Source organism: Ruditapes philippinarum, unplaced genomic scaffold (genome assembly GCF_026571515.1).
Source record: "Ruditapes philippinarum isolate M1 unplaced genomic scaffold, ASM2657151v2 ctg1243_1_1_1_1, whole genome shotgun sequence".
Classification (NCBI taxonomy): Eukaryota; Metazoa; Mollusca; class Bivalvia; order Venerida; family Veneridae; genus Ruditapes; species Ruditapes philippinarum.
Window position 1 is genome coordinate 167235 of NW_026856925.1, and position 22606 is coordinate 189840.

At 33.7% G+C, this 22606-nt stretch overlaps 1 protein-coding gene across 2 annotated transcripts in view; it reads right to left on the reverse strand.

The window, feature by feature from the left end:
* Positions 1 to 21871, reverse strand: part of LOC132748158 (transforming growth factor beta receptor type 3-like) — a 43576-nt gene extending 21705 nt beyond the window's left edge. Inside the window, exons 1-2 of one of the 2 annotated variants that reach the window (XM_060737709.1) lie at positions 21631 to 21871; positions 16902 to 17005 (exon numbers count right to left, since the gene is read on the reverse strand). In XM_060737709.1, coding sequence (XP_060593692.1) covers positions 16902 to 17005; positions 21631 to 21823 — 297 coding nt within the window. In that variant the 5' untranslated portion in view covers positions 21824 to 21871. The remainder of the gene's footprint in view (positions 1 to 16901; positions 17006 to 21630) is intronic. The other variant, XM_060737708.1, reaches the window with a different exon arrangement.
* Positions 21872 to 22606: the final 735 nt, after the last annotated feature.

Here is a 22606-nt window from a genome sequence, read left to right on the forward strand (position 1 = left end):
TTTACGAATATTCATGCCGGAAATGAAATAACCCTTACATAAAAACTAAAAGCAACATTTACTATTTATTCATTACAGAGAAAGAAACACAACAACAAATATCTGATCTACCATCAATTCCGAAGATATTTTGCAAGGCTGTATAATCATAAGATTCATCCCAATGATGGCAAAACCTGACATCATATCAGAACAAATTAATATGCAAATACTGCTTAGTTTTTTCCCTCTTCCTTACATGTAAATAACAACCCAGTTATCCGGAAAACTCTGCAGGGGAGAATAACGGAAGAGCATGGCAGAATCAAGCTAAGATACAGCCTTATGCTTGAAACATTTCCAATTAGAATAATTCAATGATCAACCCACCAATATGTTACAACGGAAAGGAATTTCTCTAATAATCTACAAGGAGAGAGAGAGAAAAAATGTCATAAAAGGTCAGGTTTTCGCCATTTTACCGGGGACAAACAAAAACAGGGATCATTTCAAATAAATCATTATGATTTGCTGAATTTTCTTGCTTCCTTTAATTCTTTAAACCTATAAAATTGTTTAGAGGCTTTCGATAGTATAGATAAGCCAATTCATAATATAAGTTTAGCTCAGAAAGTGCAATAGAATCAGATTGGGGGAAGGGGGGAAGGGAGAGAATGGGCAAAACTGGCCTTTTTCAAAATAATTATGAAAATTTCTTCTTAATATTGAATCAACATCCCACGTTATCTAATTTATCTAATTATATCTTTCACTGCCATCAGTGAAGATAAACTGGTATCTGCACCAGTGCCTTAATAATCAATGGGGAAAAAGAATTGTATTTTTTTATGTACTGGCTGTACACCCAGGTGGGTCTTGTCAATAAAGCATGCAAGTAAAATGTAAAATGATAAATTAGTTGTGTTGCACAAGGAAAAACATTACAGTACAACATGAGACAACACCAGTTTACAAAACTCACTCATAAACAATTATGTTTTTACCATGATGAAGTATACAAAGGTTTTGTTTTTTTCTTACCTTACTCAAAATTGTACAAATTCTTTTCTAGTGATCTCATTTATTAGCTACGGCCAGGATATTTATACATCACAGCCATTTTTTACCAGTATATAACCCTTTATAGCGCCTTCTAAGCTTTAAATAAGGCATAAAAATCTCTACTGACAGAATTTTAAACATAAAATTTTTAAGATATACTTTTGAATTTTTTGTGCCTTCAAAGAATAAAAACAATAACTTTATAACAAAATATGACATAATTCTGACATAAATGGCCCCAGCACATATATATGATACAATATGGTAAATTCCTGAGATGCTTGCGTAAATCATAATCATAATAAAATAGCAATTAATTACGTTTATAGATCAGATTTTAATAAAATCTTGCCTTGAAGTTACATAAAGCACTGCCATATGGCTCAGTATTTACCTCAAGCTTTCACTGAAAACATACATTTGGACCCACCTGTTACCTACTATATACTTCTACATAGTGCAGCACATCAAGGCCAAGCACCTGTTACAATACCTCAACTAATATCACCCTGCCATATGTACAGTCACACTTTTGTAAAATGTCCATGATAATGGCTGACCTTAAATATTCATGATAATGACCAACCTTAAATATCCATGTTAGTGACTTTTATGGCCTAAAATACCCATGCTACTGCCTGGCCTAAATATCCATGTTATTGGTGGCCTTAAATATCCATGTTATTGGTGGCCTTAAATATCCATGTTATTAGTGGCCTTAATATCCATGTCAATGGCCTGCCTTACATAATACCACACAAGTGACTGGCCTTAATTACTCATGTTAGTGATCGGCCTTAAATATCCATGTTAGTGACAAGCCTTAAATACCCATGTTAATGGCCAGCCTTACATATTCACAATAATGGCCAACCTTAAAAATATCCATGTTATAACCGGACTGAAATATCCATATTATTGGTTGCCTTAAATACCAATGTTGGTGACTGGCATTAAATACCCATGTTGGTGACTGGCCTTAAATATCCATGTTATTGGTGGCCTTAAATACCCATGTTGGTGACTGGCCTTAAATATACATGTTATTGGTGGCCTTTAAATACCCATGTTGGTGACTGGCCTTAAATATCCATGTTATTGGTGGCCTTAAATACCCAAGTTGGTGACTGGCCTTAAATATCCATGTTATTGGTGGCCTTAGATACCCATGTTGGTAACTTTAAAGATAGGACAGAACGGAATAGAATAGACACCAGTTACCTTTATAATACCACTTTCTAAAGACATACCAGGGTTTAAATAGGAGAAAGTGGCTAAAGTTCTAAATGTCGCCAATTTTATTCAACCACTTTAAAACATATATTTATGGGCAATCCAAGGCAATATCATTCAAGTTCCCAGGTGAACCCAGGCCGATATTAGAATTATAGTTCTTAAAGTCTAGAACTTTTGTGTGCTTTTCATTATATGTGAGCTTTTCCATTTTAGTAATAAAACAACAAGTTGGCAACAACATAACATTCGAGTTGGTCGATGTTGGCTTTCGGTGGTAAATGCTTAATTTAAATATCGATTAATTTACATTTCAAATTCACAACGGTTCTGTTACTAATATATTTATTATTTGTTTCTTGGTACTACATAAAGCTTCAGGTTTTAACACTGTATTAGTCACAATTATACAATATATATTGCAAAAGCTGAGTGAATATCTATTGCTTTTCTTTACTTTGTAATTTCTCAACAAGCAACTTTCAACTTCTCTACATGAAAACTTATTTAATACCATACAGAAGGCCATAAGTCTGGGTATTATAATATTATGTATATTTTAAGTTTTCTTGAATAAAGGGTGGCAAATCCACTAAAGTTTTAGAAAACAAAAACTCCTGTTTTTTTTTGTTTTTTTTTAATGCTTAGAGGATGGAGGTGATGGTTGGGGGATGGGGGTGATGTCTTTTTCTGTAATTATCAACTGGAACTGCTTTTAATCCTTTTTAAAATGAATACACATTTCTTAATCAATGAATCCTGTCAAAAACAAGGTAGAAATACAAAATTACTTCTATAATACCTTTTACCGCTTTTGTAGTTTTTTTTACAACTCTGACATAAAATTTAATCAATCACTTTCAACACACATTATAAGGGCCTAATTTCCTTAAAACTATTTTTCATTCTTCTCTCATTTAAACTGTCAATCTTGAATAGAGTCATTCTTACACTTAAAGCAAATGAACTATGATCCGAATTTTCACAGGCCATAAAACCCGATCTTCAAAGGACGCAAATGCAATACGCCGGTCCATAAATAATAATATATGACTTTCACATGAAATAAATTCTCAATTTATTCTTTATTTCATTCTGGGCTATTATTTCAAAAGGTTTAACACAATTTCAAAGCAGCTTTCACTTGACTGACACTGGTCCTTCAATACAATACAGGTAAAATGGTGTAAAACTTAAAAACTGTTGTTCAACTTTTATTAAAATACATTTCCATAATGTCATTTATACCGTAATTTCATACTTATTGCATTTTTCTTTTCGAAAATTATCTGCGAACAAATGTCTAACATTCCCAAAACTAATGTATTTTTCATAGATACCTATTTTAGTGATATAATAATTATATGGAAAGAGAAAGTGATTTGAAGGGGTCATGTAATAAATTTGTAGAGGAGGATTAAAATTATTATTTCTCAAATTCCACGACCTTAGTCCTCATAACATGCCAACTTTCATAATGAACTTATAATTCCTTGGAAAATGTGGCAATCTTCAGGATTAGACCCCTATGTTTATTTCAGAAGTAAAACTATGAATGAACCTAAGTTTAAGTTATATATACTCGTCGTTTAGACCCTGGGGTTGCCACAATTTCAAAATATATACCGACCGACTGCAAAGCAAATAGTGACGTACTACTTGTTTCAAGCGTTTAAGATTTTGTGCCATTTTCTGTATGGACAATATCTCCCCTCTAAAAGCAGGATTCTAACCCAGGACAAAAATATCTCAGAAATCTAGCTTTGGCACTTAAACAATGGATAAGCAAGTTGATCTTGGCCGCAAGGGTAGAATCTGTTACTGCCACAGGCTAAGGGTTAAAAAAAAATACAAGAAAAAAAATGATCAAACAAAATTTTAAATGCTTATTGTGTTGCACATAATGGTAAAATAATGCAGTTTTTTAATCTTATTCTACAACCTTCTTTTCCAAATATCTTTTCCTCGTTATATTTTGGAAAAGTCTAAGATAAGTAACATGGTACAAATTATCTTGTAGAAAGTTTACTGACAGACGTGATTACTATCTATGCAAACATTTTATTCTTTTTTGCAATTCTTCAAACCTTTGAAAACATATTTTGTCCAATTATAATTTGCAATCCATTTATACTCAGAGCTTGCCATGCTAACAATTTTACTCAACAATTTGTGAAATTTTACTCTAAAACCGTTTGTCCAACCATAAGTAACGACTTTATTTAACGAGGCTAACAGTCATTCAGTTTCCCGATCTTCCATGCGAAACTGAATGTGTTAGCCTCATAGATTACTAGATGTAATGTTCATAACCGACTGATGTACTCAACAATGCCCACAATTTTGTCAGACTGCACTCCACAATGCTCACATAATATTATCTAATTTATTATAATACTCTGTAATGTTCACAATTCTGTCCGGTTGTACAGTATGTACTAGATGTCATGCTCACAATTTTTTTATATGCTCCACATCTTCACAATTTCATCTGACTAAACTCTGCAATGTTCACAATTTTCTACGATTAAACTCTGCAATGTTCACAATTTTTTATGATTACACTGTGCAATGTTCACAATTTTGTCTGACTACTCTATAATGTTCACAATTTTGTCTGACTATACTCTATAATGTTCACAATTTTGTCTGACTACTCTAATAAAATTATAATGTTCACAATTTTGTCTGACTATACCCTATAATGTTCACAATTTTGTATAATTATACTCTGAAATGTTCCCAATTGTGTCTTATTGTACAAGATGTTATGTTTACAAATTTTATTTGATTATTAAATCACAATTTTTTCTAATTATACTCGATTTAATGCTCACAATTTTTTCTATTGTACTCAGAAAAGAATTTTCTATGATCATACTCTGCAATGCTTGAAATCTTGTCCAATAACACTTGCCAACCTTAACCACAGCATTTTTCACTCAAATTTTATTACCTAAACGCAGATCTATATTAAAACTTATTTTTTGGGGAATTCCATCACAACCACAAGTTTTTCCACAAATTCCTTAGCTATATTAAGTTTTGTTTTTACAGCTACATATTTTGGGCATTCTTTTTCGTGCACTATGTTAATCAATGGGAATTAAGTTATTGCATTCTTATCTCAATTATTTTGATTAGTCTCCAAGTAAATTAAGTTTGATTTAGCTAGCATACCTTAAGTACAGATTTCACTCCATGATATAACCAATTTCAGTGGAGAAGTTGCACAGTTTTCATTAAGTTGAACAGGTGCTATGTAGAATAAGTGTTATAAGGAACAGGTACTATGGGAAACTGTTGCTAAGCCGTCCGGTTAGCTCAATAGGTAGAGCGTTGGACTGTGAATCTGGCAACCTGGGTTCGATTCCCGGACAGCGCAGGTCACTTTCGTTGTGATTGATCATGAAATCCTTTCTACGGTCATTAGCACTGTACCTCTGCTCTGGCATGTAAAGAAGTTTCAGTTCCTTGCGAAAGTGAAGGCAACTAGTACTGGTTAACTGCTTGACAGTCTGCCCAGGTTGAACTGTGCTCTGGTGAATTCAATGTGGCTTTCTGCTGTGATCCTGAGTGTCAAACTACCAACACACACCAACAAACTGGTGCTATGCAGAACAGATTCTATGTAGAACAGTTGCTATGCAGTATAGGTGCTATGCAGAACAGGTGCTATGCATAAACAGGTGCTATGGGAAACAGCTGCTATGTAGAAACAGGTGCTATGCATAAACAGGTGCTATGCATAAATAGGTGCTATGTAGAACAGGTGCTATGAGGAACTGGTGCTATGAGAAACAGGTGCTATGCAAAACAGGTGCTATAGGAAACAGGTGCCATTAGAAACAGGTGCTATGGGGAACAGGTGCTATGAGAAACAGGTGCTATGGGAAACAGGTGCCATTAGAAACAGGTGCTATGGGAAACTGGTGCTATGCAGAACAGGTGCCATGAGGATGTAATGGTTGAGAAGATGTGACTGGTTAGTTGACCATGACGACCTTGGTCTTCCCTGGTTACATGCGAAGAATCAGTTACTGCAAGCATGCTAAGGGGTTGAATACTAGTAACTTATGTGGTCCATATTGCAAAATATCTTGGATTAATAAATCCTGAAGTAAAGTATATATAACAGATTAGCTTTTAACATGGACAGAAAATATATCAATACTAAAATCAAGGCACAATGACAATACTTTTGTTGTTTGTGTTTTTTCCTATCCTTGCCTTATTTCCTTAAAATTCATCATAATGAAACCATTCCATTGTATTTTCACATAATCAGCGAGAGCAGAATGTGTTTCAGAACAACAACATAATCCCTGTAGGCTACATGTTATTTTTTTCTTCTTCAGAAAATGAGAGTGAAAAAAATTCAAGGTAAAGTAGGCGAGAGATTAAAACATAAAATATAAAGTAAAACAACCAGTACAATTATCTTATAAGTGGTGGATGAAGTAAGACAACCAGTATAATTATCTTATAAGTGGTAGATGAAGTAAGATAGCCAGTACAATTATCTTATAAGTGGTGGATAAAGTAAGACAGCCAGTACAATTATCTTATAAGTGGTGGATAAAGTAAGACAGCCTGTACAATTATCTTATAAGTGGTGGATAAAGTAAGACAGCCTGTACAATTATCTTATAAGTGGTGGATAAAGTAAGACAGCCAGTACAATTATCTTATAAGTGGTGGATAAAGTAAGACAGCCAGTACAATTATCTTATAAGTGGTGGATAAAGAAAGACAACCAGTACAATTACCTGATAAGTGTGTATGGACTCATATTTCCAATAATATAAACTTTATGGCCAATCAAACACAGGGTTCAACCAGGGTTCAAACCCTGTCAAGGGTAAGCCATTGTTACCATTGAGCAAGAAACTTTACATTCATTGATCTAAGTATTGTTTGGTTCGGAATAGAGAGTGTCTCAATAAGCATATATAAAGCTTCCAAAACGATCAAATTAAAATAAATTTGTATAAACTAATCAAACACATCAAGCCCCCTTCTCCCCCCCCCCCCTCCCCCCAAAAAACATACTACTCTCTCCAATAATCAGTCAAAGATTCTGTCATTCTCTTTTTATTTCAATCACTCACATCAGTCTGTGCACTATGAATTATGGGTAAACATCTTATATGTTACCATATGTCAACAATTCAGTTTAATACTTGCCACATTTTCACATGACTATCACTATTTGACATGGAAAAAATAAAACTTCATTTCAAATGGATTAACCACTAGCTATAACAGTTTTTTTCTGTTTAATAACTTTTTGGAACATTAGCCTTTTATTGCACAACACATGAAAATTCTCAATGGGCCCTTATTTTTCCTACTAAACCTGACGATTTCTGTCATGATTTGGCATTAAGTATAAACGCTTTTAATTCAAATGTCATATAATCATGCCAAACTTTTATTTTAATATTCTTTATTAATTCAATATGTGTGCACAATACTTTGAAATTTATATCCAAGCTTTTTTTTTCCTGATGTAAATGTTGCAATAATTTTTGGAGGCGTGAAATTTTGTGGAATGAAATATCCACCTTGTAGTTAGATATCGCTTTTATTTGTCTCGGAAGACACTGTTTGCAACTTCTTTTTTTATATGTAATAACTTAACTCAAAAATCCTCAATCCTCCATAACAATAAATGATTGAATGTAATAGGAAAAGCTCCTGTGGTCATCATGGGGAAATTATCTACTCTTATCAATACATAAAACAATTTAATATGTCTAGAATACATCTTTTTTATTTCATACAAGTTATACATATATTGCCCCCCTGCAATATCTCTCTTTTTTTAAGAACTTGTTGAAAATTGATTTTAAGTTTGACTTACAGGAGCATATACATATATAGAATACATGAAATTAGGTGTGTCAGGTCAATGGAGCAGGGATTTCATCAATACCACTAACACTTTACCCATTTTCGGTCATAAATAATTCTCTAGGCCTAAAATTCAAACTGATAAGACATTGTAGGGTCTTCTTTACTTTGCAATGGTTCTTCTTTTCTCAGCAAATGGTTCTTCTTTACTCAGCAATTGTTCTTCTAAGCAATAGTTTTTGGCAACTTAGCAATGGTACTTTTTTACTCAGCGATGGTTTTTCTCAGCAATGTTTTTTGGCATCTCAGCAATGGTACCTTTTTACTCAGCAATGGTTCTTCAAGCAATGGTTTTTTTGGCAATGGTTCTTCTTTACTCAGCAATGGTACTTCTTTACTCAGCAATGGTTCTTCTTTACTCAGCAATGGTACTTCTTTACTCAGCAATGGTTCTTCTTTACTCAGCAATGGTTCTTTTTACTCAGCAATGGTTCTTTTTACTCAGCAATGGTTCTTCTTTACTCAGCAATGGTACTTCTTTACTCAGCAATGGTTCTTCTTTACTCAGCAATGGTTCTTTTTACTCAGCAATGGTTCTTCTTTACTCAGCAATGGTACTTCTTTACTCAGCAATGGTTCTTCTTTACTCAGCAATGGTTCTTTTTACTCAGCAATGGTTCTTCTTTTCTCAGCAATGGTGCTTCTTTACTCAGCAATGGTTCTTCTTTACTCAGCAATGGTTCTTCTTTACTCAGCAATGGTTCTTCTTTACTCAGCAATGGTTCTTCTCAGTAATGGTTTTTTGGCAGTGTTTCTTCTTTACTCAGCAGTTGTTCATCTTTACTCAAAACTGGTACTTCTTGCAATGCTTCTTCAATACTCAGGAAGGGTGCCTCTTTACTCAGCAATGGTTCATTGTTACTCAGCAATGTTTTGAAATAAGCAATGATTCACCTTTTCTCAGCAATGGTTCTTCTTTATTCAACAATTTCAAGCTCAGCATAGCAAAGAGCACGAAACTTGATTTTTTTTGCATCACTTGAAAAAAGCATCAATAGAAACCACACACACTTGAAAACAATGTGAGTCGTATCTCATGCTGCAATGGTTACCGTGAAGTGCATCCATTGGAGAGATAAAGCATTTTTTTCTCACATATGGATCATTGTACATCGGAATGGCCAAGATCCAAAACAACTCTGATTTCATCATAAACGGTGTGCATTATTTTGACATCTACGTGAAAAAAGTGACATTTTTACGATCCATTTCTCCCCTCTTCTTTTCAATCTTGAACAAATGTTTTCTTCTCGTGCATTGCTCTAAATCTGTGTTCTAGATTTTTTCCCTATCTAAGAATGCACGTAGTACTGTCACATACTTGTGCTCTTTCCAAAAAATATGAGATGTCATTATTTTACTACCGCACAGTGTCAAACAGTAAATAGAGAATAGTTTTTTGTTGTTGTCCCCCCCCCCCTTCCATGTCACGTTCCCAACAAAGACATCATCAGTGAATAACTGATATGACATGATTAAGTCATCAAGTATTGCTTCTAATGCACCGCCACTTTGCAGCAAGCCGTTTAATTCTCTACACACTTACAACACAATTGGATAAACCTCAGAGTGATATGCTGCGGAATTTCTGCTACAGATATACGCATCTGATCAAGTACATAAAGGTATTTCCCCACAATCCAAAGGAAATTTTAGTCTTAATTTTAGAACTAAATGACCCCTGTCTAACATTAGAGACTAAATAGCAACAAGGGAAAAGTTCACAGCCTGGCCGAGTGGTTCAAGGGTCAGACTTGTAATCTAATGATCTCGTGCCACAGGGGTTCAAACCCTGTGGGGGGGGGGGGTCCAAGTTCTTGTTTCCCTAAGCAAGAAACTTGAAACTTAAAGCTCCATACTGGTTGGTTCCAAGAATATATACAAAAGTGGGTTTATAAGCTTCAAACACAATCAAACTAAAATTAATCTGTATAAACTAAAGTTCACAGAACACAGCACCCGTAATATTCCTAAGTAACAGCATCCTTAAAGGCACCAAACAGGTAGGGGCACAGACAGAAGTGGCAGAGAAGTGACCAATTAAAGTCTGTCAAGGCTGCACGGATGACTACAAAACAGGGTTTTTACACTGGTCTACAATCATCATCACAGATAATATAGCCCTCAAACAATTTCAAATCCTTACACATTTCTTCTGTTTCCTTGACATTTCTATTTTCTACATTATAATGTTGTAACAAAATTCAAATCCCTACAGAATTATGTTTTGTGGTTTCAATCAATTCTAAAAGTACTATCTGACATAAATCTTTATATTTGCACATCTAAACTTTCTTTATTCAAAAAGGGGATTAAAACAAAACCACAAACTCCAACCAGATACTGACTTTACAGAAGAATTCTACAAATATTCTGATTCTTATGCAAAAAAAAAATTATATATATATATACATGTATATAAATAAATACATAAATAGAATAACATTATAGGGCACTTGACTATTTTATATAACTGTACAGCAGACAAGCTTGTTCTAGTCAAGGCCTATGTGACCTTGACCTTTGACCTCAAAATCCATAGGGGTCATCTACTAAGCATGTCCAATCTCAAAACCAAATATGAAGACTGTAGGTTCATGCTTATGATTTTTCTCTTCAATTACACATTCTCTTAAAAAAATTTTTTTTTTTTTATCCGACTTCAAGTCACACAAATGTGGTGATTTTACCAATATTATTTTAGAAAAAAATTTTCTGTGAAAAATTTGCACCTGAGAAGAACCATTGTGAGGTGCCCAACTTCATCAATCAAAAATAAAATCTGAATTCTCTACTGAGATTTGGACCTACAGCAGTGAGAGGCAGGTGTGTGATGAAAGTCAATGACCTTATAGGGATCAAACTGAGGTTTTTGACATGACTGGCAATATTTTTTCCAGATTTGTGTATCATGCATGTCAAATTCATGGCCTTAAGAACATTCACTCACTCTGGTTTGCCAAAATAATGATTTTTATTGTGCAAAATGACCTAAAAATGAAAAGCATTAAAAACCTTCTAACTGAATTTGTGCTACAAATTACATTCACAAAAATCTCTTTTTTTTTCATTTCTAATACATGTATATAATTTTCATAATCTTTTGCATGGTTTTGATTTTATGTGCCCAAGTTGATATATGGTAGAATTAAACAATTTATGAAGCCTTTCGACCTCTGAGTCTGAAGGGAGCTATTTTCAGCACTGAGTCATGAAAAGGTCCCTTTAATTTCATGTAAAGAAGTTAATCATCTACTTATTGGAAAGACCAATTCAAAGAAAACCATATCTTTATTATTAAAGTTTATTTCAAATTTTAACATTCAAATCAAACTTAACGAATGAAAGAAACAAAAAATGTTAACGAAACAAAAGTATGCGAAATGATAGGGAAATAAATAAAACTTTGATACCCAAAAAAATAAACTACTTTATAATTAGTCACCCTTTACTTCAAACACTGGGCAAAAACACTCCACGTTTTTCAAGCCATAAATTACACACAATGAATAAGGAACAATGAGAGAAAAACTGTATTGTGACAGTTAAAGGGACCCCTGACCCCAACTGCTGGCATGTCACTAGCATTTGCCATTACCATAAATTTTTGTGACACAAAATAACAGAGTAGCACTCAAATTATATAACCCTTTGAATATAAATTGCCTGCCTAATTTATGTAACAAAGCAGGCACATTTATAGCACATCAGCCAAAAAAAAACTACAAGTATGAAGACAACACACCAAGAACTTAAAAAGTTATGATTAAGGTAAAAGTTTGCGGATGACAACAACTATGCCGACATGACTGTAACAATACCTATATTTTTTTTTTTTTCAAACAAACAAAATAGTCAAGCTAAAAAATGCTCCTTAGGTCTGAATAAAAAGCTGGTACCATGCACTCCACTACTTAAAGTCGGAAAATATTGCAAATGCACATGGAGTTAAAGTAAAGAATCGGTTTTGATTCTAGCAGGATAAGATCATGCAGTTAGAAATAAAAATGGTGTTAAAATGCAACGCCACAACCAAAGTCAATTTCAATTTGTGGGCTTTAAATAATTCCTATTTTCAGCCAAAATGCTAATTATTGCAAAAAAGAAAACCAAACAAACAAGATTTCATGAACTTTAAGTGTGATGGATTTCTATTAAAGATATAAATAGTTGTAATTTTGTCAGAATTCATTTCATGGACCAATGAATATGATGGAAGCATGAAAATTAACACACAATGAAAAGTAATGAAATGAAAGTAAAAAGGGGCTCTGTTTACTTTCACAATACACAATTAATTCGAAAGTAGCAAAAAGAATATTGCTTTTAGCTGCTTAGCAATGCTAAGTGAATACTTTTGGACAGTTTTCTGGAACTTGGCACAAACATGTTCATCAAAAGAAACTTTTCCAAATAACGAAGTGAGGACAGTGACCTACTGTTGTATAGGATAGTGACTGATCTGATTACTAATCTGAGTTTTCAACATCCCTGTCATCTCCCTATTACCTCATTATACTAACATTAGTACTGGTTTTGATAATTGTAGAATACATGAAAACAGTTGACATTGACCACCCGAAGTGACCAACATTTATTCATCACCTAAGTGACTAAGGTTATCCCCTAAAAATTTCTTCTCTACACTAAGTTTCAGAAGATATGTCTGTCTAAACTACTAAATAGCTTTGCCAAAAGTATAACAAACGCCCATTTATGAACAAACATGCATGGAAGCAATAACTAAGTGATTAAAAATTAAAAGGCCCATTACGCCCCAGAAGTTTTTTTTTCTCATAAGTTTTTATATATTTTTTCTTTTGATTATTGATAATTGATTATTTTCCAAATTACCAAAATGCCACTTTCCTCAACCATCTTTTTTTTGTGGCCAGTTGAGACCAAAATTCTTCCCGTCTGATCATAATCTGCACTGTTAGCTGTTCAATCAAATTTTTGAAATTTTCCCCTCAAACTTTTCCTGTAAAAGCTCAGATTCTCTGTGAGCACTTAAAAAACCCTGAGAAAGCCTACACTTTACACGCCAAAGTCCCTCTTTATTTCTGTGGATCTACTTAAATCATTGTTCATAATATATAACCATATTGAATTCCATTCCATTATCACCATTTTAAATCAGATCTGATTCAGCTCTTGAAAACAAAAGCAAAAAAATATGAGCCGCGTCATGACAAAACCAACATAATGGGTTTGCGACCAGCATGGATCCAGACCAGCCTGCGCATCAGCGCAGTCTGATCAGGATCCATGCTGTTCGCATACAAACCCTATTACAAGTAGAGAAACTGATAGCGAACAGCATGGATCCTGATCAGACTGCGTGGATGGGCAGGCTGGTCTGGATCCATGCTGGTCACAAACGCACTATGTTGGTTTTGTCGTGACACAGCTCATAGTTGTACAAACACAATTTTCATATAAATTGGATATGAATCATTTCTTGATAATTAATTTATATACAATTCAAGCCAGTTGGCAATAAACATCTCGATTTCAAAATGAAAATATTTATTACAACAAAACCTGTCAAAACATGGGAGAGGTTATTTAATGGCGTATCAAATTATATGAGTAAATTTTTCATGAAAGTACACAGTCACTGAGAAAAAAATAAAACTATCTATAACTGGTTTCATTTAGAGTCTTTTTAGATTCACTGTGTCGATTTGCCATTACTATAGGCCCAGCATTCAAGCCAAATTCTGCACAGTCTGACCAGGCAAGCTGTTCTTCTACAGTGTTTGGTCAGGCAAGCTGTACTTCTGCAAAGTTTGATAAGGCAAGCTGTACTTCTGCACTGTTTGATGAGTTAAGATGTACTTCAGCAGAGTCTCACAAGGCAAGATGTACTTCAGCAGAGTCTCACAAGGCAAGATGTACTTCAGCAGTCTGACAAGGCAAGATGTACTTTTGCATAGTCTGACAAGGCAAGATGTACTTCTGCATAGTCTGCTAAGGCAAGATGTACTTCTGCATAGTCTGCTAAGGCAAGATGTACTTCTGCATAGTCCGACGAGCGAGATGCACTTCTGCATAATCTGACAAGGCAAGATGTACTTTTGCATAGTCTGACAAGGCAAGATGTAATTCTGCATAGTCTGCTCACAGACGCTTGGGGTTTGGAGCTCAAAACGCCTTTAAAATCCAAATAAAATGCATATTTGTCAATCCCAGGACATGTACTGATCATATATATCAAAAAATCTTAATATATGCCGTTTTGAAAAAAAATCATATTTCAACAACTATAATAATACACAAGATAAAAATGTTCGCCGGAAAAAATCCGCACCCCTACCGTCATAATCACCATGTATTTTAATCCATTTCCAATATTTTCACATAATCCTTTGGTCCATCGACACAGAAGATATAATTCTTCACGATGATGGTCAATTTTAAACTTCAACGGTAATATAAACAACGCAACAGCCGAAATAAACATCAATATTATCGCCGTTTTTTTCCAACGACAAAATCTTTCGATAAATTCAATGGACCAGACGGCTATGAACGAAGCTATCCGATTATGTGGTTCCCAAACTTAAAAGCGCTGCGCATTTTGCACACGGCAAAGTCGATTTTTTAAGTTTTTACTATATGCATATAGGGAAAATCAATGACCCTCTGGGGCCGGGCCAATTTTGACCCCAGGGCTTTTATTTGAACAAACTTGGTAGACACCCATTACAAGATGTTTCATGCTAAATATTTAAGCTCTAGCGCTTTGGGTTCTTTAAAAGAAGATTTTTTAAGTTTTTACTAAATGCATATAGGGAAAATCAATGACCCCCTGGGACGGGGCCATTTTTGACCCCAGGGCTTTTATTTGAACAAACTTTGTAGACACTAACTAGAAGATGCTTCATGCCAAATATCTAAGCTCTAGCTCTTTTGGTTTCTTAGAAGAAGATATTTAAAGTTTTTTCTTTTGGTTGCCATGGTAACCAGAGTTTACGGATGCCGGACGGCCGGACGCCGGACAAAAAACGATCAGGTGAGCTAAAAAGTGTATAGCATCAAAGGGCAATGAATTTCCTAGCATTAAAATCCTTGCTATGTACCATGCATTTAAAATTAAATTGAAAATTTGATAAAATATGTGGGTATATTCCATTGTCAGTTGTTGGAAATTGATTTCAGGGGTTCTCCTTTTTCTGCTATATTTTCACCTTTAGAAAGTTTTGAAAATTCAAAGAAAAAAAAATCACTGCATGTTTGCAAAATTGGCTGTTTTAGTAACTATATCATGTTAATTCTTGATAAAATCCTACTCATTTACTGTCGAATCAATCAAATTTAATAGTCTTCCCTTTCTTTCAAATATAAAAAATATGTGAATATTTTAGACTAAGTATGGTAATTGCATTTCCTCCTTACAGCAATGTACATTTATTCAGTATACTATGGTAGGCATATTTTTTTCAACTTTTACCTGATAAAAATACTGAAGTTGCATGCATAATAACTAGCAGGAATCATGCATGGTTAGTACCTGCCTAATTTTCACACTGAAATGTTTTTTTTTCCTTGTTACACCAACCTCAAAATAGACTACCCTTTGAAGTGTTGATGGTTTCGTAAGACTAATTAATATACCACACTGTGCACCCAAAATAAAGAGCACGTCCCGATAAAAATGATTTTTTTTTATCGCAAGTCAGCTAAAAAAACGTACTTTGCATTTGCCGCTGTATTCTCTTTAAAACCTGGTATTTATGAAAATGAAATAGAGTCTGACTAACAGAAATAGGAATGTTGTATAATTCAAAAGAAAAAAAAGTTCGTTTTTTCACCCTCGCCATTACACAGGCACTCAGACTCGATATTTACATTTCAATTTGTACGTTTTTCTGTGTCAGTACTTACTTATACATACAGTCATTATGGTTTTACAGATAGAAGTACAAAAATTGTTTTCTCTAAGTCCATTTTTCGATGTGTTATCCCTTCACCTGCTAAATTTGTCTAATGGAACTGCCCGACTTTGATTTTGGATCAGTCCATTCAAATTGTCTGAGGGTGAAATATTCAGAAATTAACTACCAACAGTTTTGAGACCGAGCATACGGCACAAATGTATGTTTACTGGTAGCGAGGGCTAGTCACTCTCCGTTCTCAGAGATTAAAGGTTAAGAAATCACGTTGATTGGTGATTACACATATAACGGGCTATAACAAATTCACCAAATTACAAAAAAAAACATGGAAATTTTGTATTTTATCACAAAATAACAAAGCAGGCTTTTCTAAATCTTAGGAAACTATCTTCCTTTAGGAAACTATTAGGCCAAACAAAAACTGTTTAATTTCTTAGGTGTGGTTTTTAGGCCACAAATATTCTACAATTTTATCAGTTCTACATAATTCTTATATATTCTTGTATATAAATCTCTACAGTCTGAGGTACCATAGTTTTGTAACTCATGGCTTACAACTTATAGTATAATTTTTTTCCATTGAAACAACAACTATTGCATTATACAGCTATTATCAACATTCTCTTCAAAGAAGACTTTTGCAAAATAATTTCAATATGGAAGTTCAAACATATTAATAACATTTGGTTTTTTCTCCTACAATCTATCCACTATTTGTAGTAGTTTGCAAAAATATTTATTGATACATGCCACATACGCATGAAACCAACCATAAATTACATCAGGCCTATGCCACTTATCTGTACTTACCACAAAGGTGTGTTTCCAAGATTTTTTCGGATTTTGCCGTAGACGTATTTGCCAGTATACAGTAACATTGGAAGAGAGAATGATCACAAACGGTTCATCAAAACCTGAAAGAAACAACAGTCCGTCTAAACTATTATAATAATATCACAATTTCTTGCAATTATTTCTTTGACAAATCAGTAGCTTTTTTTCAGCATAATTATTGTAAATAATGAAAATTTATGTGAGCTCAAGGGAGGATTCTTCGCATATCAATAATCAATATTTTGTACGAAGTATAATAAGAGCTGTAAATTTGTCAAAACACACTCTCAATTATTCCATTAAGTTTGATGGTACTGTAAGAGTCTTGAAAAAAAAATTTAAGTTTTACAAAGGGGAACAATTCAGTACAAAAAATAACCTGTTAAAGAGTTATGGGTCTTGATTAGTGACCCTTAAAATATCATTTTGATGCCATTTTGTAATGAAACAAATGAATTCATGGTTGTGAAAAAATAGAAACGCATACAAAATCTTAACAGCCAATAATAAGATATTATTCAGAGTTTTAAAGGCCCATAATGCCTCAGAAATACTTTTATTTTTATTTCTCAAAAGCTTTTAATGTTTGTTGCACATGTTCTGCTAGAGTTTCCAAAAAAGTACCTAAACTTTCTTTTCATCTGTTGCTGTTTTGGCAATTAGTACAGTTATAGTGAATTGGTATTTTTGTATGGAAGTCAAAATACTACTTTGTTTACATTTTACTACTTAATATAACAAACTCTTTCACATTTATCACTTAAAGTTCTTCAGGTGATAAGTATCTAATATTGTCTAAAATTCACTATTTTAAACGTTAAAAAATTCATGTTTAAAGAAGAAAAAATGAATTCATTTCTGACACAAAATGCGCCTTAAATCCCATTCCATTCAAAGATATAGAAGACAAAGTGCATTCTACATTATTTTGCCAAACTTTTAATTATGGCAATAGTTTTTTTTCTTAAATAATCAATAAAATTCAGATTTTTTGTTATCGAAAATATCAAAGGTAATAAAATCTATATTTTATATGAAACCACTTAATTTTGTGGCCAATGAACTTAATAAAGATTCTATCAAATAAAGATATCTCAAGAATATTAAAAAAATATCAGTTTATTTTCTACATACATGAATACGTTTGTTGTTTTTTAAACTAACAAAGTTCTAAACTTCTTTTGAATAACCTCTGAACTGTTACAAAGTAACCTTTAGCCTGATGGCAAATAACTGAAAATGCAGCCAGGGCGCAGAAACTAGATCCAACAGCTCAAATCAGTCAGCACTATTCGATAGTCAGTCAGTATTTCTTTTGAAATTCTCCTTAAAATTGATGTATGGCTTAGTCCAGATTGTTTGATAGACAAGTTCATTTAAGATATCTAGCATATTAAGGGTAAAACCACTAGTCCATTGTCATCCTAATTGAAATGAAATAGCCCGGAACGTTGAGATTATCAAAACCATCCGGAAAAATTTGCCCCTCCCTGAATGGTAAAAATCGCAGCTAAATTCCCCCTGTACTGGCATATCACCAACTATCTTTGGCACCAAAAATGAAACCTCTGCATTGAACCGGCAGTGCAGTGACAAAACAGAAGTGTAAACTTGACCCAATTTCCCCCGCTTTTTTTTTCATGCGCTCGCTACAGAACAGTCAACAGTAAAAAGTCCGGTCAGACTGGACAGGACATGCAGCCTGACTGACGCCTCAATTTTTACTAGTGTCATAGGAAAGTCTTTCGTCAATCACTTAGAATAACTTGATGAAATCATTATCAATACATATATTAATACACATTCTCATTTATCTGGGGGGAAAAAAAACGAAACCCATCAAAAAATAACTTGTATTTAAACAATAATTTGTCATTTTATTCCATAAACACCGTGCAGAAGAAAATATCCCAGCTTTGCATACTTGCCATGACATTGTAACTAGGTCGTGTTTCTTAAATAGAGATATTGATCACCCAAATCTTCTGTAATTCTGCTGGTTAGCCTTTAGAATCTATTACTAGTAACTTTCTCATCATATTAATCCATTACTAATAACAATGAATAAGAAAAAAACAAGAAGAATGCCATACAGGGTAGTTTAGGGTAGTTTAAAGGGAATTGGTCTTCAATGGGTACATTTTTCCGTATTAAGTGTTTCAAATATTGATAAAAACTATAGAAATGTATCATTTAGATATTCTTATGAAATATTACTTAAAAGAAAAAAATGTTGATAAAGTTCTAAGTGATTTAGTATGAACATTCGTCTGATGTATAATAATATTTTGTTTACAACAATTTATTTTCCGCTATAAAAATATATGTAATATCAGATCATGTATTTGACAGTGGCCAAAAACATCCATGTATTATTCTTTTGTGGCTTGTTTTTATGTCTATTTCTAAATACTATATTTTGTGTTTATGTCTTATACTAAATACTATCTTTTGTTTTTATGTCTAATACTAAATACTATCTTTTGTTTTTATGTCTAATACTAAATACTATCTTTTGTTTTTATGTCTAATACTAAATACTATCTTTGTTTTTATGTCTAATACTAAATACTATCTTTTGTTTTTATGTCTAATACTAAATACCTATCAAACGTAATTACTTATTGTAATTTTATACACTGCTAATTTTTGTAATGAGCAAAACAAATTTTACTACTTGCCAGCCAAGTTTAAATTGACTTACCTAAAAAGACCTGGTGGTACAATTCAGTAGGCACCATAAAGGTGGGCGACCATGAGTGGGGTGAAAGTCTTCCCATGGGGGGACAAGCAAATTAATTAAATTTGATATCCCCTATATATAAACATATTGGCTTTACAAAAGCACTTGATTGAAGCTTTCTCTTAAGGTGCCCCTCACACATAAACCACGACCTTACTGCGACCTGAAAAACTAGTAAATAGCATTTTTTCTTTTCGAAAATCGTTGGTTTTTCTTTCAAATTTCTCTCTGCAGACGGTCCGGGGCTCTGCAGTTTTGTGTTCAGTACGTTTTCTCTATGTCCTCAATACGACCCTTCTACCTCCATGGCGTTTCCACTGCGACTGTATTGGGCGTCCCCAAAGGCGACCCACGGCGATCATCGGCGACCCAGCTGCGGACTGTGCTATGTTCTCTGCGACCTTACGGCGACTCTACAACGACTATTGCATTTGTCCGGCGACTGTCCTGCAACTGTACGACGACCCTTCTACGTTCTTGCTACGTCTATAAAAACAATACTTTTTACCAGTAAATTTCATTCTGAGTCTGACCTTACGGCGTCCTTAGTACGAGTGTACTACGTCTATTGCGTTCTTATTGCGTCCTTACTACGATGCTGCTGCGACTATGGTGACTCCACTGCGATCCCACGGCGAACCTAACCAGACTCAGCAAGAACGCAGAAGTTTCTGGCGACTGTTTTGTGCATGTTCAAAATAGTCGCCGACGGTCTTGCGACCTTGGGTTCCTCCTTGCGTCCACTGCCCTGCGTCCATGGCGAACTGTCCTGGCCGTCCTAGGTCGTAGCAAGGTCGCAGTAAGGACGCAGTAAGGTCGCAAAAGGTATGTGTGAGGCAGTATTAGTGTTATGGTACCCTCAAAATAATAAGTGAAATTGAAGTTGGTAATCGATATAAAAATCCACAAAAAATAAGCAATTGTCAATAAGCAAAATTAGGCTACTATAGTAAAGCTAGGATGTCCTTTGAGATAAAACAACATTAAGATATTATTTTGACAATGTGTATAATAAATGTCATATGGTCACTCATTTATAATACATTAATGACTATTATTAAATTCATGAGCAGTGAAGTAGGAAACTTTTAATGTTCAATTTATCAAATTCATTTTCAAGAATGAACATAATTTAAATACTAATTCCCATTAAAATTTTATTTGGCACTACATGTAATTCTGAGATGTACATCATTTAATTTAAACTTTTGATTGGAATCAGACTTTACCAAGATCCCAAAAACTAACACTAAAACATTATACAGTATGTTTATCATAAACATCATTTTCTTACTATCATTTAGAAATTCAACAAAGCACTTGTAAAAATTCTTGCCAAAAACAAAAATTTTGCTTTAAAAAATGCCTGTTTTTATCTAACAAAGGGCCATAACTCAATGACCCCCAATGTGGATTAAATGTACCTCATTTTCCTATTCAAATTTACAGTTATGCCCAGTTTTATTAAATTTGGATAAAATAAATTTTAATACATGGATCACAACAGATGATGGGCAGACAACATCAATTTTTAAGGATCTCCCTTTTGAATTTATATATAAAAAGTAATAAATTTATTCTTGTATCCCACTGACCAAAGGAACTATTGTCAAATAAATGGAAATGTTTCAATGGCATAATTAAAGCTTCAGCTATCAGATGTATCTACTATAGCCTATAGGCTACTGACGGCAACAGATTTTACCCATGCGACCAGTACAGACCAAAGTCAGTGACGGCACATGATTCTGCACCGTCTGACCATAGTCTTCAAGGTTTGCTACTTTAAGAGTCTGTACATATTATGAATTTTTCTCTTCTTTTTTTTTAACCATGAAGACTGGTTTTATTCAGACTGAAAGATTAACATCCATTTTAGATAGTATAGCTTGATAAGGGTTAATTTTAAAGGATATGGTCTTATTAATTTTTTAAACTTAATCAAATTAACAAAGAACCAACCTTTTTTCTCAAAGTCATTCAATAGCAGTTCAACATTCTGTTCTTTGCTTCCTTGGTAATTTATTACATGAATTTCAGCGCCTGATTTTCTTGATGTTGCGTTGGTCATGCATCCCGAGGTCGGGAGAATCTCCGCCTCCAGAAAGGCAGAGGCCAGATCAGGGTTAAATGGAGAGCTTACTTTGCACGGCATCTCTGAGAGGCGCCATCGTCCTGTAAATAAAAGAATGATAACATATTGAGCACTTGTCGGAACAATATCTTCCTTAATATTTACTAGCTTTGAATTCAGACCATTTAAACATTGCCCATTTTAATAACAAAACATTTATTTGTACACAATATGAACAGTATGGAATTTGGTCTGACAGACTAGAATTGCAATGCCAGGGCCTAATCCAGCAGGCTTCTTATTTTCTCTATTTATATTTCAGGAGATTCTTATTTTCTCTATTTTAGTGTGAAAGCTTCTTAAACAGGCACACAATTTAAACACAATGTACTTTACGTGAAATGAATGAAAATATCAATCTGTTTCAAACGTCATTGAATTCCGCATAATGTTTCAATTAACCTTTAATCTTATTACTTCGTAACCAATGTTGATAGATTGTTCATTTCCAGTAAGATGTTTGTATTAAAAATTTTATACCAGTAATAAGACAGCATTATTTGAATTTTAATTACTGCAAAATTGTCGAGGAATTTCAAATTTGTAGAAAATTTCAATTGAAGCTTTATCATTCATGATCAAAACAGATTTTTTTCTCAAATATCAAAATTCTATGACTTTACAGGGATATAAATCTGAGCCTATATTACTTTTCCAGGTAAACATTGGTAGCAGAAACGGGTTTGTGTGGTTTCATATATAGCAATATATATACATATGTCAAATAAAAAGAAAGTACACCCAATTTTTGTAATATAGCTTTTGCAATACTTTCATTAAGCCTGAAGTACTCTTTCATGACAC